Source organism: Condylura cristata, unplaced genomic scaffold (assembly GCF_000260355.1).
Source record: "Condylura cristata isolate star-nosed mole 26May11 unplaced genomic scaffold, ConCri1.0 scaffold00005, whole genome shotgun sequence".
Lineage (NCBI taxonomy): Eukaryota > Metazoa > Chordata > Mammalia > Eulipotyphla > Talpidae > Condylura > Condylura cristata.
Window position 1 is genome coordinate 1,885,762 of NW_004567106.1, and position 15,928 is coordinate 1,901,689.

Genomic DNA, 15,928 nt, shown 5'->3' on the forward strand with positions numbered 1-15,928 from the left:
CCATTCTGCTTCCTTTCTCTCCAGTCTCCTCTCCAGATTTCTCTCTTCTCTGCTCAGCTTCAACCTCCTTCTGGTGAAACAGGGAACCTGGAACTTCCCCATTTCCTGGGTCCACACCTTGACCAACTTTGTGGCATTAAAAAGGCTGGGCCTTTTATTCCTGTTTTAATGGGTGAAGAGATTATTGCCATAGTTCTTGATTTTTGTCTCAGTCAGTCTATAAAACATGGCTTAGAACGGACAGCATTTTCAAATGTGTGGAAGGATAGAGAGTGGAAGGTTACCGTGGGAAGGATGTACCCAATGGGCATTGACCTGCAGGGGCTTCCGCATGCATTCCTCAGTGGGTTAACTGGCTTTCTTCTGATTTTGGAAAGAGAGAAATTCAATGGGAAAGGTAAATTTGCTAAGATATCATACCGATAGGGTGATAAATTTTATAAAAATGCAGTTGGCTCTAAGATGACCATCAGTGTGATCTGTTACATGGTGTCGGTTATAAAGCTCATGCTTTGTTTGAAATACATAGAGATTTTCATATTATCACTGTTTGTATCTTTGTTAACACGTACAGTGAAGTATGAGAAGGAGCCACATTTTCTAGAAGTGTGTCTATAGACTCCTCTCTCTCAAATAGAAGCTCGTTGAGAAAGTGTGGGGTGGGGTCATCAATGGAGATCAAAGCAAGAGCACGTAGAGCTGGTGCCTATCATAGAAGAGTGAGCCACTCCAGGGTCCTGCTAATCAACCTCAGGAAGAACCTCCCTCTGAAGAAGCATATTTCCAGGAATCACTGCAGAGGTTGGAGATAGGAAGGAAGCAGTAGCAGGGGTCTCCGAGACTCACCAGCTGCAGACCCAAAGCCCCAGGACCATTGGTCTTTCTAGAAAGAATTGTCCCTGACAGTGTGACACCCCCAGATCTATTACTTCCCCCAGTCCTAAAGCAGCATGCTGGATACTTGAATTCTCTTGAATATTTCCGAGCAGTTCTGGTTGTAGGAAATGTAGAAGGGGAAAGGAACAAGAGTGGCAATCATCCTCTGCAGCACTGTGGTGTACTAGTGCATAGGGGCCCAGCACGTGGTGCCTGTTGCCCTGGTTTAGACAGCTAAAGGCAGCATCATGAGGAAGGTGCTCTCAAGGACTGTAGCCAGCTGGTCTGAAGTTTATTCAGCATTCCCAAAAGAATTAGGCTAAAAGCCCTTCCTGGGGGTGCAGCGGGTTAAAGCATAGCACTGAGACTCTAAAACAACTTCAGCTTGAGTTTGATCCCCATCCCAAGGTGAGCCACATGGCACGGCAGACCTCTCCTGTCTCTTGTCAGTCCGCCTGTTCTGCTCCCCATTCTGTCTCTGGTGAATCCTTTCACTGCCCCTGCACCTCTGGCCTGCACTCCAGTTCTCTATGCATAACTAAATAAATCGTTTAAAAAAAAGGCAAGAATCAAGATAGCAAGCCAGCTGAGATAGTGGTAAAGGGTGAGTCACCAAGAGGAAAGGAAGTCACAAGGGTGAGCTTTGGGGAATGGGGCTCAGGGTAGCTCTGAACTTGCATCTGAGCAGCTGCGGAGCTTGTGATGTGCACACCCAGGAATGTGCTCTGGCAGCAGCAAGATGGGCTGAGAGGGGTTTGCTTTGGTCAGGTGTGGAGCTTGGGCATTGCCTGGGCAGCGAAGGAAGAAGGTGGTCTCGGAAGGCATGTGGCCCTAATGGTCACAGAAGGCACAGCCGTGAGGGACCCATGTACCAAAAAGGATAGAGAAAGAGTTCAGGTGTGAAATTATGACTTAAATCAGTTTTGACATTTTTCCTTTGAATCTCAGCCTTTCTGGCTTCATGCTATCAGTATCATAATTTGATATATTCAGCTTTATTAATGGACCAGAGGAAGCATCATCTATGCGAGTTTGCAGACTTTACCATCTCAGTCATTAGTGGTGGAGATGCCATTGCTTTTGTGTCACAGCTGGGCACTACTCTTAGGCAGAAAAATATTTCCCTCCAGTGATGCCATTTGATAAATGCTTATCTAGCCAGTGAATCCAAGGGAATCTGTAAAATGTGTGCCTACTGCTAATGGAGGATTGCAGAAAAGAGAAATAATGAACTGGGAAGTGTTTTGGTATGTGCATTCTCCTGGGCCAGGATATGAAGTTTTTTTTTTTTTTTCCTTGACAAGGGGGGATTTCTTTCCTTTCTCTCCAATGTCCTTGCTCATCTTGCAAGGGAATTACTCTTTGTACTTTATTATTTTACAATCATGATGAAAGAAGCACAGAAAATAAACTCTGCTTAAAAGCTTTGTGTGTTTCTGCTTCATGATGTTTCATAGAGAGAGAGAATTCAGGGCTTAAGGGACAGGAAAGTGGAGCTTTTCAATGCTCTCAGTGTGCAATAAACGTGCTGGAATTTCAATGGATTCTAAAGGCATAACAATAATAGCATTAAGAACAGGTCAGGGCCTTTGATGTTATTGACAAAAAAAGGGAGAGTGGGGGCGAAGGGGCCTCTTGTCATTTCTGTCATGAGCTTTTAAACTTTTGACCTCCACCTTTTTGTGTCAAAGAACTTTTTCCATATGGTCTTGAGTAGCCTATGCAAGTATCCTGAACTCACTGGAGCATCAACATCTTCATGCTGGGAAAGGACTTTCAGTGTCCTGGAAAAGGCCCAAGTAGGGAGCTTATTGCTCAGCACCATCAAGCCTGCCCTGGCTTACGGGTGTTGAGGTGAAGCAGGGAGAAGGCTGTCTTTTAGAGCTAGACGATGGACTTTAGAGGTAAGATTTGGCTTAGGGCATGAGTTGTCTGTTGGCAGGTGGCCCCACATATGTTCATGGGGAACGCTTAGCAGCCTGCACAACAAGGATTCTGCACAAGGAGGAGCTGTGCCTTTGGGGTCTCTTATTTTTCCTGTTGTGGGAGGCTTGTTAGGTGGGAAGCCCTGAAGGGCCCAGGTGGAAGCCTGGTCTGGGCCATTGTGGCCATTGTATGTTTACTTTCTTGCCATTCCCCTTTTCCTCTTTCCTATATTAAACATGTGTTGAGTGTATACTAATATGCAAGGGGAAGTCAGCCTCTTCTGTCCTCAGGTTCCACATAATTTGGGGAGGAGAGTTGGCCATTCTGATTAGACAGAGTAGCAGCTCAGGGGTTCCTCACTAGGTTGCCTGACAGTCAACGCTCATGTTTTGTGTGTGTTTATAGGCTCGGCTGTATGTTTAGCTCTGTCTTCAGTACACACATTCTGGTGTGAAGGGGAGGACTGAGCAGGCCCACAGGGCTTTGATTCAGATGAGAGAGGCCTGAAAAACGGTGAGGACGCGCTGTGGCTTCATGTAGAGTGCTATTGGTTGTCCAGAGTGCCCCACATAACCTGAGTGGCAGAGGAGAGAAGCAAATAGTCCCTGTAGGTCCTCAGGGAAGCTTGACTGAGGGGTTGGTATTTGCATGAATGTTGAAGATGGAATGAGATTTTCATGAAAGGAAATTTATTCTTAGTGGACGAGGCACCATAAACTTTAATAATGAACGGCTGCCTGAGAGAGCTCTGACTCATGGACTACGGAGAGCTGCCCTGGGACCAGCTAATTTGTTGTGGGCCCTGAACTCCAGGGTAAACAAGTTGAGCTGAGCTGGAATGGTTCTGTAGCTCCAGATTTGGTGAAGATTTGGGGATCAGGGATGTGGCACAGAGCAGCAAGAACCACTAAAACTGGCCACGGATCCTGGCCAAATAGTTTACTGGTCACTCTCTGAGTTCTTCACCTACATGCACAATGTAAGTCTACTCAGGTTCAGGGACAAACAATTTCAAGTGAAATTTATTTAACAAACTAGGGAAACAAAGAGGTACTGTGGCCAAAAATGGTCTTTACCTCACTCAAAGCAGCGTTCAGTATTTTTCAGTCCTATACAAAAGCAGCTATAAAATGGTGTGTTCCACCACTAAGGATGCGGAGGTCAGCCAAACAATAGGCCGTGTGTCCAAGATGGCGTCTTCCCGCCTCTGTCAACCTGAAGCATGCAGCGGTCAAATCAGACTCTAGGCCAGGCTTTTACTCTCGAAGACAACAGAGGACACAGCAAGAGTCCTTCCTAGAGCTTCTGGGATGCCCCAGTTCAGCACCAGCTCAGACAAGCAACATTCAAGACAGCAACTGCGATGACTGAACGGTCTGACAAGTGGCCACACTCACAGCTCAGTGAGGTGTCCAGCTCCAGGTCTTCACCTTATGGGCCAGGCTGTAACCTCAGTAAAACTGGGAACAGTTTCAGTCGCTTTGTTAATTGCAAAACTTCTAAACTTTTCCTCTTCGAGATTTGCCACTGGAGGCCTCCACCTTCAGTAGTTGCAACAGGCTTCTGGAAGGTCAGCATGGTGGGTGCCAGAATCTTCTGACTCCAAATGCTGATGATCCAAAAACCTTGAATCCCGAAGACTGAATGACTCTGCTCCCCAATGGCAACCACTTTCACTGTACCCCCACTTTTTAGCATTTTCCCTGGGGCTATCTATCCTTATCAGAAAGCCCCTCCAGGGGCACCACCTGTAACACCACCTTTTGGCTTTAGCACTGTTTACAGAGGGACATGATCCAGACTAGGTTTTGGGGATATACTTCTGGAGGATGTAATTTAGGTAAGAGATAGTAAAAAGTCTGAATTCTAACAGTGACATGGTAAGAAGCGTTAAAAGTATGTTGGTTTTGGTGTGAAAAAGATCTGCTTTACCACTCTTTCCCCATATCTCCCTGGATGAGGCCCTTAACCAGGTCTCTTTTCCATGAGAATGGACAGATGCCTACTGCTTGACCTGACTGGGTTATAGGAAGAAGTAAACAAGCCCAAAAGTCTAAAAAGTTCAGTGGGGTGCCTGACACATTAAAATGTTCAGTTGTTACCAGGCACGGTAAGAAGTACCCCAGAACCCCCAAACTTGCCTGCTATAAATAGGTTCTATCATCTGCTACGGCAAGACAAAAACGTACTTTAGTGCCTGAGACCTTTAATGCAAAGGAACTATAATGCAATTAGTGTGCAATAAAGAAAAAGCAGAAAGTTTTTAAATCAAGACCCTAAGTTACCCATCCCCTTGTGGGTAAATGCCCAGCCAACCAGTTTTGATCCAAAGTAGAACCTCTGAGGCCCAAGAGTTTGCCACAAATCTAAGTAAGGCAGTTTCTGGTATGGATCCACAGGAAAGGGGCAGATATGACCAGACAAGGGTAGAAGAAAGAAAGCAAAATCAAAATGAACATAAACACTGCCACTGTTAGTCTCTACCTGTGTCTCTTATCCATGTCTGTTTCAAGTTTCTCCTTCCATGTCCTCCAAGTCCCTGGTACAACTCCAAGGTCAAGAAGCAAGGACAGCCTCTTCACATGGCTCTCTGCTCCATGTGCCTCCTCTAGGTCTCCTTCTTGGTCTCCATCCTTTTCCCACCTTCTCCCAGTCTCTTCTGTAGCATCTCCTCCTCCCTGCTCAGCTCCACCCTTCCTTGGGTGGGGTAGGGAGCCTGGAACCTCCCTTTTCCTGGGGACCACCTGTTACACAGTGACTTGTAGTTATAGTCATGATTGATTCCACCATTATTACTGATTACTATTAGTGGAGTAAATCTTAGAGCACCTTTAATTGATGTTTGATAGGAACTTCCAGTGGGGTGTAGGTGGTGGAGATTAAAGGGAGAGTCAATAACCTACTCTTAACAACCTCTCATCCGATTCTGAGCAGAATGGATATGTGCCTCGTTCCTTTCTCAATGGTTCACAGATACCAAGATATGTTTAAGGTCACTGCTGACTTTCAGTGCCTTCATTGTATTAAGGTGCCCATGGATGAGTGGCTCTCCTTGGTTACTTGCATTGTTCTCTGCTATGGAAGACAAAGATGAACCCCCTTATGCCTGAGCCTCACTTCAATCTCCAAAGAGGCAGGCCTGGGTTTATGTGCCCAGTGCTCCTCATGTTTTATGCTTCAGAAGTAGGATTGAGCAACGATTTGGGAACCCATGAAGGTGCTAGAATTCTTCCCCACTGAAAGAGAGGGTGTTGGTGGGGTTGTTCCCAGCGCCCATTGGGTAGTGGAATAGAAGCACCAGTTGGCATCCTGAGGCCTTAACCTATGCAACTTCGGGTGGATCACTTAGCTTTTTAAGCAAATAATGAAAATTTTCCTGCTTAGTTCTCATTACTGTGATGACAATAGGAAGTAAAGAGAAATAAGATTTTAGGGAAATAACAGAACTTTGGAAATTATTTTAGCATGGTCAAGAGGACCCCACAAGGAAGTCTTCACAAGCTTCATGAAATCTAAAGCATTATATCCCTTTGCTTTCACATTTCACTACCCATTTCACTCATTTTAACTGCACTGAAAAAAGGATTTGGAACATTTTCTTTGAGGTGGCTTTATTTTGGATAGGGTACAACTTCTAGCCCTCACCTTTATTGATTAATTGTTACTTTACTTAACTGGGCACTTCTGAGTCCATTGTGTCTCCAAGGCTTTGGTAGTTAGATCTGAGATATCAAATGCTTTCCTGGAAACGTTCATCCTCTGCTTTCTCTTCATTGGCAGAAAAAATCCTAATGTATATTTTTTCAACTATGGATTAGCTTTTCAAATTGCTATATATTAAAAAAAAATGGTATTGATAGAAGAAAATGTTATTTGTAACCTGTTTCAAAAACTATCACTGAAAATATTGCATTAGCATATTTCCACGTAAATAATTTTGTCCACTTTTAAATGTAGTGATCCCTTGAGTGCTTTCATGATTTCCCTGGGAGAGTTCTATATTTTAGGTATAATGCTATAAACCTGCTTTTATTTTTTCTTTACTGGCTTTCCTTCTGTTTACTTTCTCTCTCTTATCTTGGCAAGAAAGCTAGAAACAACAAATATATCATAAATAAATATGTATGGGATCATAAGCAAGAGGCAAGCCAAAGACTCTGGATGGAAGGTTCTTAGTAGCTGGCCTGTAGGGAGAGAAGTGGTGTATTTTAGCCATTGAGAACTCAACAAATGTGACTTTTATCCGAACAATGTACTAAGATGTTGGAGGTGCTAAAGGCAGAGATTTTTTTCACTTACAGAGGGGTTTTTTTTTTTTTTTTTCAGATTTCTTTTCTTTTTTTTTTTTATTCTGTGGAAACAAATAATATGTTTGTTAAGGAGAATGGCATGGATGAATTGTGATATGACCAAAGCAGACTGCTGGGTAGCATTGAAGTCTAAAATATTAATTAAATTAATTTGATATGTCTACTTGCTTGCATAGAAGAAATGGCAGCAATTTTGCTACTTTAGTCATGGGGAATGCCAGGGAAATTTATGGAAGGGAAGTAAGGAATGTTGGGTAGTTGCCAGAAATGACAATTTCTCCAATTTTAGAAATACATAGATTTTGTTGTTAGTTAGCTTTATATGTAACTTTGTGTATGTTTTTCTTAACTTCTTAGAAAGTATGAATTTGAAAATGTTACATAATTATTATTAGATAATTATTAGTAATTATTATCTGATAATTATCACAGACATGATAAATTTCATCTAATGTTCTTAGAATTTACTTAGAATAGGTTTTGCTAGAATCAACAAACCTTTGCTATTGTTTTTCTAAATAACTACTGTTGTGGATGCTTCTGCTATTAAGATCTTTCTAGTTCATTTAAATTGATGTATAAATATTTCACAAGGGTAGTATTACCTCTCAAGAACATATCCGTATAGAAAAAAATTGATGCATGTTTTTTCTACAATAGTAAAGTTTCTGAAGATTACTTTTGCATGGTGCTTTAGATGGGGTTTGTCAAAATGTTTTCTATAATAAGCTAGGTCATATATACATGAGGTTTCTTTGGTCATGTGTTCTCTGTTGCAACAAGTCTACTATTGTGGTTTAAAAGTCTCTATGGACAATATGTAAACAAAGACATACCTGTATTCCAATAAAACCTTATTTGAAAAAGCTCAGTAGACACATGTGTATACAGCCCATAACATATGCCCTTCAAGCTAAGTCTCCTGCTATGTTAGAAAATGACAAAATAATAGATTTTTATTTATTTATTTAAATGTAGTCTTTTTTTATTTTTTAAATGTGTGCACATAAGAACTGGGGTATAGGCCAGAGATGCAGGGTGGTGGTGGTGATAGGATTCACTAGCTATACAGTGGGGAGCAAAACAAGCAGATTGGCAGAAAAATACACTGCTGAGGGGAACAGTGGGTGGGTCAGGAGAATCTGCCAAGCCATATGGATTACCTCCCTGGCGAGGGATTGAACTCACACTGCATTGGCTGTGGATAGCTTCATAGTGCTGTGCTTTAACCTACTGCATTACCAGGGATGGCCCATAATAGATTTTTATTCTAGAGTCTAGAGTATACTAAAACCAGTGTTTCTTACATGACTATATGTCGGAGAGTTTTATAAACGACATGATCAACACAAATTATTGGCAATATTCTAACTCCACGTGACATGTATATGAGACTGAAGGAAGATTAATTCCTGAGCTCTATCAAGTGTTCCATGAATGATTTCCTCGGGATGCCCAGCAAGTCTATAGCTGGTCCTTCTAGCTGTCCATAGATTTCTGCTCACAGTAGACTGGTGTGTGTGAGTTGGGGTGGGGGGCATGGTTGCCTTGCTGATCTTGACATTCCCTGGTCATGCATCCCAGGGGTTCATCTGAGGGGCCAGATTATCTCTTTCCCAGACAGTTATCAATTGGGAAATTCTAGCTACAGGCAGAGATTTGGAATCCAAATAAGCAAGTCAGTTTGGGTGTAGAGTCAGTCTACATGGGGATTTGTACCTTGGGCCACAGAGCCCTGAAAGAAATGTTATATGAGCTGAGGGGTTGAACAGAGATGCCCAAATCAGGAAGAGATAGCAGTGAGGCCCTGGCTACTTCAGTACCTCACTGTCTGATGACCATCTCTCTCAGTGAGGCCTCTCATTTGGTAGGTATGGGTTTTGGGGTAGTGAATGTTGCCTATTTGTGGTTTCAGTATCTCAGTCTATGGTAGGCAACTGTGAATTTGAGGACACTAGGCATTCCTACAGGAAGGGCTGAATTTATAAAGACAAAAAAAATAATAATCTCTAGCTCTGATCTAGAATAAATTCCAAAGTCAGTGTACAGAAGACTTCAGTATTTAAATAAGCCAGGAGACTGTGTGCCTTTGGCAGTTTACTCTTGTGGGTCCTCCAGTGCTGTTTTTTGGGCACTTTCAGGCCACTGAAGTACCATTTGGTGAATTACCCCTTCAGGGCACTAACTGAGCAGACTTTGATCTCTTTTTTTTAATCTAGTATCTTTGTATGTAAATTTCAAACCTTAAAAGACAGTACCCCAGAATGGCTTCTGAGAGATCTTATAGCCTGAGGATACAAAAACTATTTCTTGGAGAGTGATGCAACTAAAAATGAATCTCCAAGTGTCTCTCTCTGGCTACAGGTTTTATGATCATCCCAGGCTGTTGTGAAGAGACCTAAAAATCAATGCTTTCCGTTCCTAATGAGACTCTTAATGTGTAGCGTGATGACAGCCAGCGTGAAATCGAATACTGACAAGTATACCCAGCACAAATATTTTTACTATGCATTTCAATTTAAACATGTGTCAAGCCAATTACATATTTATGGGGTTTAAAGACTATTCCACTCAAGCCTCGCATAATACACCTTCTTCAAATCTTGGTTTAGTCTAAGAGGAATTTGGTCCCATAGTCAAATCTCCTGTAAGTCTGTAATAAATCATCTTTGCAACCATAAGCATGTCCAGTTGACTGCTTACCACTGCTCCTTAGGCTCACCCCTACCTGGTAGAATTTTAATTCCCTCAGTAAAATTGATTCCACCAGTTCCACACACTTTTCTCCCTGTCTTCCATTTAGCCAGTTAGTTTGCTGACAGTAGAGTACACAGCACTTAGCAGCTGGTTTGTGGAACCATCAGTCAGGAAATTGTATGATAAATAGGAGGTAGCCAGGTCTAGTGGCACTTCCTTCTGCTTCAGCAGTTTTTGCCTGACTTAGGAAAGTCATCATGTGGTGTTTTGTCAAGGGCCAGAACAGGAGATGGCCGCGGCGCCGGAACTATTACACATAAATTTGAGTTATGATTCGCCATGCCTGCACTGCTCACGGGTAAATAATCTGCAAGGTGGGTGATGATGGTAGCTATGGCGACTTGGACTCTTCATGTCAGGAGGGTTCTCCTGGCAGTTCCCTGGGCCGGTGACCAACTATGTTGCTGACCTTCCATCTAGAAACCACAAGTCAGATGCAAGGAAAGCTCTCATAGTTTGAGAATGAGGGATTTTTTTTTTTTTCTTCCTTGGTTTTAGAAATGTGTTAGGGCTAATGTTATTTATGTCCAGAGACACTGTGCTGAATAATTTTTTTTTCATTGGAGTGCTATTGCACTATAACACGAGTTTTAGGTGTGCCTCTTTATAAATCAGCATCACACTGTACTCCATTAAGTTCACACTCATTTTCTTCTTCATTTACACTGTTAAATCATGGTCAAGCATGTCTTGAATTGGAAGAGGGGTGTTCCATTGCATTTTCCCAGAAAGTGGCTGAAGAGGTATGATTTCCACTGATAACTGACACAATGTACAATTGTTTGCACAGATCTCATCAGTCCCAGAGAAATCAAGAGGGAAACAAATAGTAACAGTGAAAGACTTAAACTAAAACCAGATGTCTTCAGTCAAGTCAGGTCATATCCATTAATTTTTTGTTCTTTATTTAATATAATTACAGAATCCAGAATTCATATATTTTCTTGGACCATAAATAAACACTTTGTGCAAAGAATGTTACAGGAGGAGTCACATACTTTCAGTCAGCATTAACTTTTACTCATGAAACAGTACATACTCAACAGCCAGAAAGGACTAATAAACACCCCAATAATTGCACTTTATATTTTCACTCAAATATTTTTGCAATGTTTTGAATTTTTTTCTTCCATTCTGAAAGGAGAGAGAGAAGTGAATTAATATTCTATTCTTGAAGGAAATAATTTCTTGAAGGAAATGCCTGTAAGATATCTGTAGTTGTCTTGTGTTTTTTTCCTTGGGAAACAGATTTATGTATACTTTTTTGATTTTTAAAAATGAATTGTTTGGGGCCCTCCCTGGTGGCGCAGAGGGTTAAAGCACAGCACTAAGAAGCTAAAGCCAATTCCGCATGAGTTTGATCCCCGCCGGCCCCAGAAGAGATCCACATGGCGTGGCAGACCTCTCCTGACCCGCCCGCTGCTCCCCTCAGCAGTGTACTTTGTCGATTTGCCTGTTCTGCTCCCCGCTCTGTCTCTGGTGAATCCTCTCACCCTCTGCATCTCTAGCCTGTACCCCAGTTCTATATGAATAAATAAATAAATCTTAAAAAAAATGAATTGTTTGATCTTCATCCTGGTGTATATATTCAGTGCACCTTCATTATTAATACTCATTAAATATAGTAACTGTTACATCCTGGATATGTAAGGCATATATAGCATGTATAATAAAGTTATACATTTCATCCATGAGTATATGAAAATATGGTTGCATGTCTTGTTATGATTCATATTTGTACACACATAGAGCACATTAGATTATTTAGCACCCACTTGTCATGTGCAGAGAATCTGATCACATGAAGAGCCAAGAACAAGTAAACATACTTTCCAGCTTGACACAGGTGTTGCATATTGCTCAAACCAGCCATAAAAAATGACCTGTGGGAAAAGCTGTTAGAAGGGGGTCAGATTTGACGAATGTTTAATTTACACATAGTTCTAAATAGATTTGTTTCTCTGATTCCCAGAGTAGATGACATATGTTAAGTTTGACATCTGCAGAAAGGAAGTGTGTTCTCAGCAGCAGCAACCCCTAAGGAAGGAGAAGAGGAAGAAGGAGGTGACGTACCTTCTCCAGGTCAAGGGCCGTCCACCTGACCTGGACCAAGTGGGATTCATTTGGACATACTTCAAAATTTAAAATCAAGAACCATTCACTGGGTATATATCAAACTTTCAAGCTAGTGAAGCGGACTATACAATTTTATGTTGACTTGGGAAAGAAGAATAATTTTTGTTGAAACTGGTTGAAAGAAATAGGTCATTTTGGCTCTGCAGGGTTACTGAGTTATGTGGTACACTGAGTTTGAAGACAGTGCTGGATAAAATTTCAGAATTTTCATGCAACTGTCAAGATTTGAATCCAGAAGAACTGACTCAGACATCTTAATATCAGCTCTTAAATAGTGCGCTTAAAATAGATTCATCCACTTCATCCCTGTATATATAAAAAACTTGGCTTTATGCCTTGTTATAATTCGTATGTGTATACACATGGAGAAAATAAGATTAGTTATAAGATATATGAAATGTGATTAAATGATCAGGTATACCCTTCAAATATTGAATTTCCAGCATTTTTTTTGTGCATCCTGACATCACAGCAACAAAAATGTGGTAATTCCAAGGGGTTCCTTTCTTTATACATCCCACACCTCCCTCCCTTTATCTTACAAATATAAGCACAGAGAGTAATTGATATTTTCAATATGCTAGTCCTCCTTCAATCAAAGACGTTTTCTGGGTTCTAAGTTAGGTTGGAGTTGAAGCTTTGATTCTATTGATACTATGTTAATGGATTTTTATTTATTTATTTTTTTCATAACTGATTCTCAAAGGAAAATAGCAAGGCAAAATTCAAAGCAAAAGAAGGAAGGTATTGAAATTTTTCCTTAAAAAGTTTTATGTTTTCATTCTAAACCATTCATTGAAGAAAATTTGGAAAAACTGAGAAATATTAAGGGAGAACAGTGAAAACCACACACACACATTTACCACACACACACATACTAGTCATCTACAGGAACTAAGTTAAGGAAATTTTTTAGTGAAGGGGTGCCACTCATACCCAAGGCTGTGGTTGGCATAGCCACCACCCCACCTTCTGCACATAGAGCTTCTGGGTCACTTCTCTCAGCAGTGACTTAGTGCCTGTGGACAGCATCTTCGCATTTGGTATTGCCTATATTGTTATGCAGCCCTTAGGTCAACCCAGAATTTTCTGAATTTTGGAAATAGGTGGAAGTCCTTTTAAAGCTGGCCTGGTGTATAGATAATTTCCTAGGCGTCTTTGGAAATAGTAGTTTGATGGCTGCATGCCAAAATGGCCACAGGTGGAAGGAGAAAATAAGATTAGATTTGAAGACTGAGTTTGCCAGGTCTTCTGTAATGTCAGTCTCCCAGCACAGGAGCATGCATACCTCTGCATTTTGTATTTTGGACTTTTTTTTTAACATTTTTTTTTTAAATTTTATTTATGCATACAAAAAGAGAGACAGACCAGAGGTGGTGAGAGGATTCACCAGAAACCGAGTGGGGAGCAGAGCAGGCATAACGACCAAGTACACTGTGGAGGGGAGCAGTGGATGAGACAGGAAAGGTCTGCCGAACCATGTGGGTCACCTCCAGGGTGGTATAGAACTCCATTGAAGTGCCATGGCTTGGCTTGGCTTCCCACTGCAGCACTCCAACCCACTCTGTCACCAGGGAGGGCCCTATTTTGTACTTACTTATTTTGCTTCTTTGAAACTTTAATACAACTTAGTGCCTGTTACAAAATAGCAACCATTCTTCTGATAATAAAATAGGCAAAACTCTTTTCAGTATCACTATGTAGGAAAAAAAAGGTTTATTTTTAGGATTGACAGAGGCCATCCCTGGAAGTCGCCACAAGTAGGTGGAGGAAGAGAATCTATTTTAAAAAAGTGCACACACACACACACACACACAGGAGCCCAGGTTGAACATTAAACTCAGTAAAACATGAAGGGCAGCAGGTTCCGATCCAAGGTGGATGTCAGACTTAAAGACAGGCCCCTCTCAGTTTGCTCCAAACTTCCCTCCCAGGGAGCTCAGCTTCACCCTTCCAGCCAGGTCTTGTGACCCTGTGCTGGGGCTGTGGAGTCTAATCCAAAACAAGAAGGAGGAAAACGAGTACTTAAAGAAGAGGTGGTAGAGAGCCCTCTCCGGTGGCACAATGGGTTAGGACGCAGCCCTGCAAGTGAGCGGCAGCCACGTCAGTGCCAGTTCCATCCCCGGCCCCGGAGGTGATCTGCATGGAGAGGCAGACCTCTCCTGACCTTCCCACTGCTCCCCTCAGCAGTATATTCTGTCATTCAGCCTGTTCTGTTCCCCACTGTGTCTCTGGTGAATCCTGTCACCCCCTGCATCTCTGGCCTATACCCCAGTTCTGTATGCATAAATAAATAAATCTTAAAAAAAAAAAGAAGAGGTGGTAGAAATGCTGTGAATTCTAAGAGGAACTTGAGAAAGGACTACTTCCCTTACAAAGCATCAAGGCATGAGAGAAATGAAACTGTTATATCTGTCTAAAATTCACTTCAAAATAATAAAAATAATAATCTTAAGATCTGCTTCTCTTGTTTTCTGTGGCATGCTCAGTCCGTCTACACCTACTGGTCTCTCTCCTCGAGCGAGCCATGTACTGATTCTTTCCTCCCTGGGATCCCCTTGCATTCGTAGATTCTCCTTTCTCAGGTGCAGGTATTATTTACTTGGTCTTGCAGCTGCAGTGTCTCCCTTAGCATCATGATGGACCCTGAGCAGTTTTTCCAGAAATTCATAAGGGATTAAGAGATCTGAGGAAACCAGCATGTCATGGAAGCCATCTAGAGGAGTTGCTTCAGACACTGGAGTTCTGTTTCAGAGTGTTTCTTTTTTACAGGGTGGACTTTCTTTCTTTTTTCAGACCCGCCTCATCTTTTTCCTGCATTTCATCCTCCTGTGCCAATCGAATCGCGACACCATGAGGGGCGTTACCATTATGATCCGTCTCCGATTCCACCCTTGCATGTGTGAGTATTACAACTTTAGCTGCTAAGGAAGCAGAACAAAATACTGGCTTTTACAATCTCAGGACTTTTTTGTTAACAACACAGCTGTTGGCCTTTGAAGATATGACAGACGTTTAAGATTTACTTTTGAAATCCGGCAGGCCTATCTGTTCTGGACACACTGAAGCAGGCCTGCTGCCTCCTGAAGAATGCTTGTTCCCTCAGGTGGCTGCCAAGTTTTCCCTATATTTTTGCTGACATGTATTCTGTGGACTGTAACTATTAAGTTCAAAAGTAGAGGCCTAATGGAAGGGGACTTCTCAGAATATGTCTTTGATTGCAATTAAAGTGTGAAGTTTCTCATGCTAAAATTTTTGTTAGGTGAAAATCTTGTCCCAAGGCTCACAATGGATCATAATGAAATTTTTATGGTAAATTTTCATAGCCCCCCTGGTGCAAACACCAACATTCACTTGATGGATGGGAATGTCACCCAACAAAATGGCAAATGTGATCAAACACATGGTTTACTCAAAGATAAAAGGAAAAAATGGTGGTGATAACATACATTGGAAAGGGAAGGAGAATGTCTCCTGGAAAGAAACAGTGTGTTACTCCATTTGAAGCAAAAAAGAATAGTGGACTTGCAAATTTAAAATGATATTCTTCATAGTGTCGTCCAGAAAATTGTCTGTACTACAATAACTCAAGTTCCTCTCTGGAGGGGCTGTCCTTCACTGTCTATTTGATAGATGCATTTAGTCATATCTGGTAATCACCCTTCATTCTGAGACAGTAAAGTTAGAAAAGCACAAATAATACTTTGAAGAATAATGCTGGTTATTTAGATGGTAGATTGCATCTCCATGGCTATTAGTTACAGCTGTGTAATTATATATATGCCAAAGAAAAATGAAGTTGTTTTATAACAAGTCCTCCTCTGTGAACAGAATTAATTGATATTAACAACCCTAACTACATGCCCAAGTACACATATAATATTTTACCAACAGTTTTTTGGATCCATCTCCCATTACTGAAT

The 15,928-nt window shown here is 41.5% G+C and overlaps 1 protein-coding gene across 2 annotated transcripts in view; it reads left to right on the forward strand.

Moving 5' to 3' along the window:
• The window catches only part of GLI3 (GLI family zinc finger 3), a 262,659-nt gene that overhangs the window by 135,827 nt on the left and 110,904 nt on the right, over nucleotides 1–15,928 (forward strand). For both annotated transcript variants that reach the window (XM_004676650.1, XM_004676651.1), the window contains exon 3: nucleotides 14,802–14,907. In XM_004676650.1, the coding sequence (XP_004676707.1) occupies nucleotides 14,802–14,907 (106 nt within the window). The remainder of the gene's footprint in view (nucleotides 1–14,801; nucleotides 14,908–15,928) is intronic.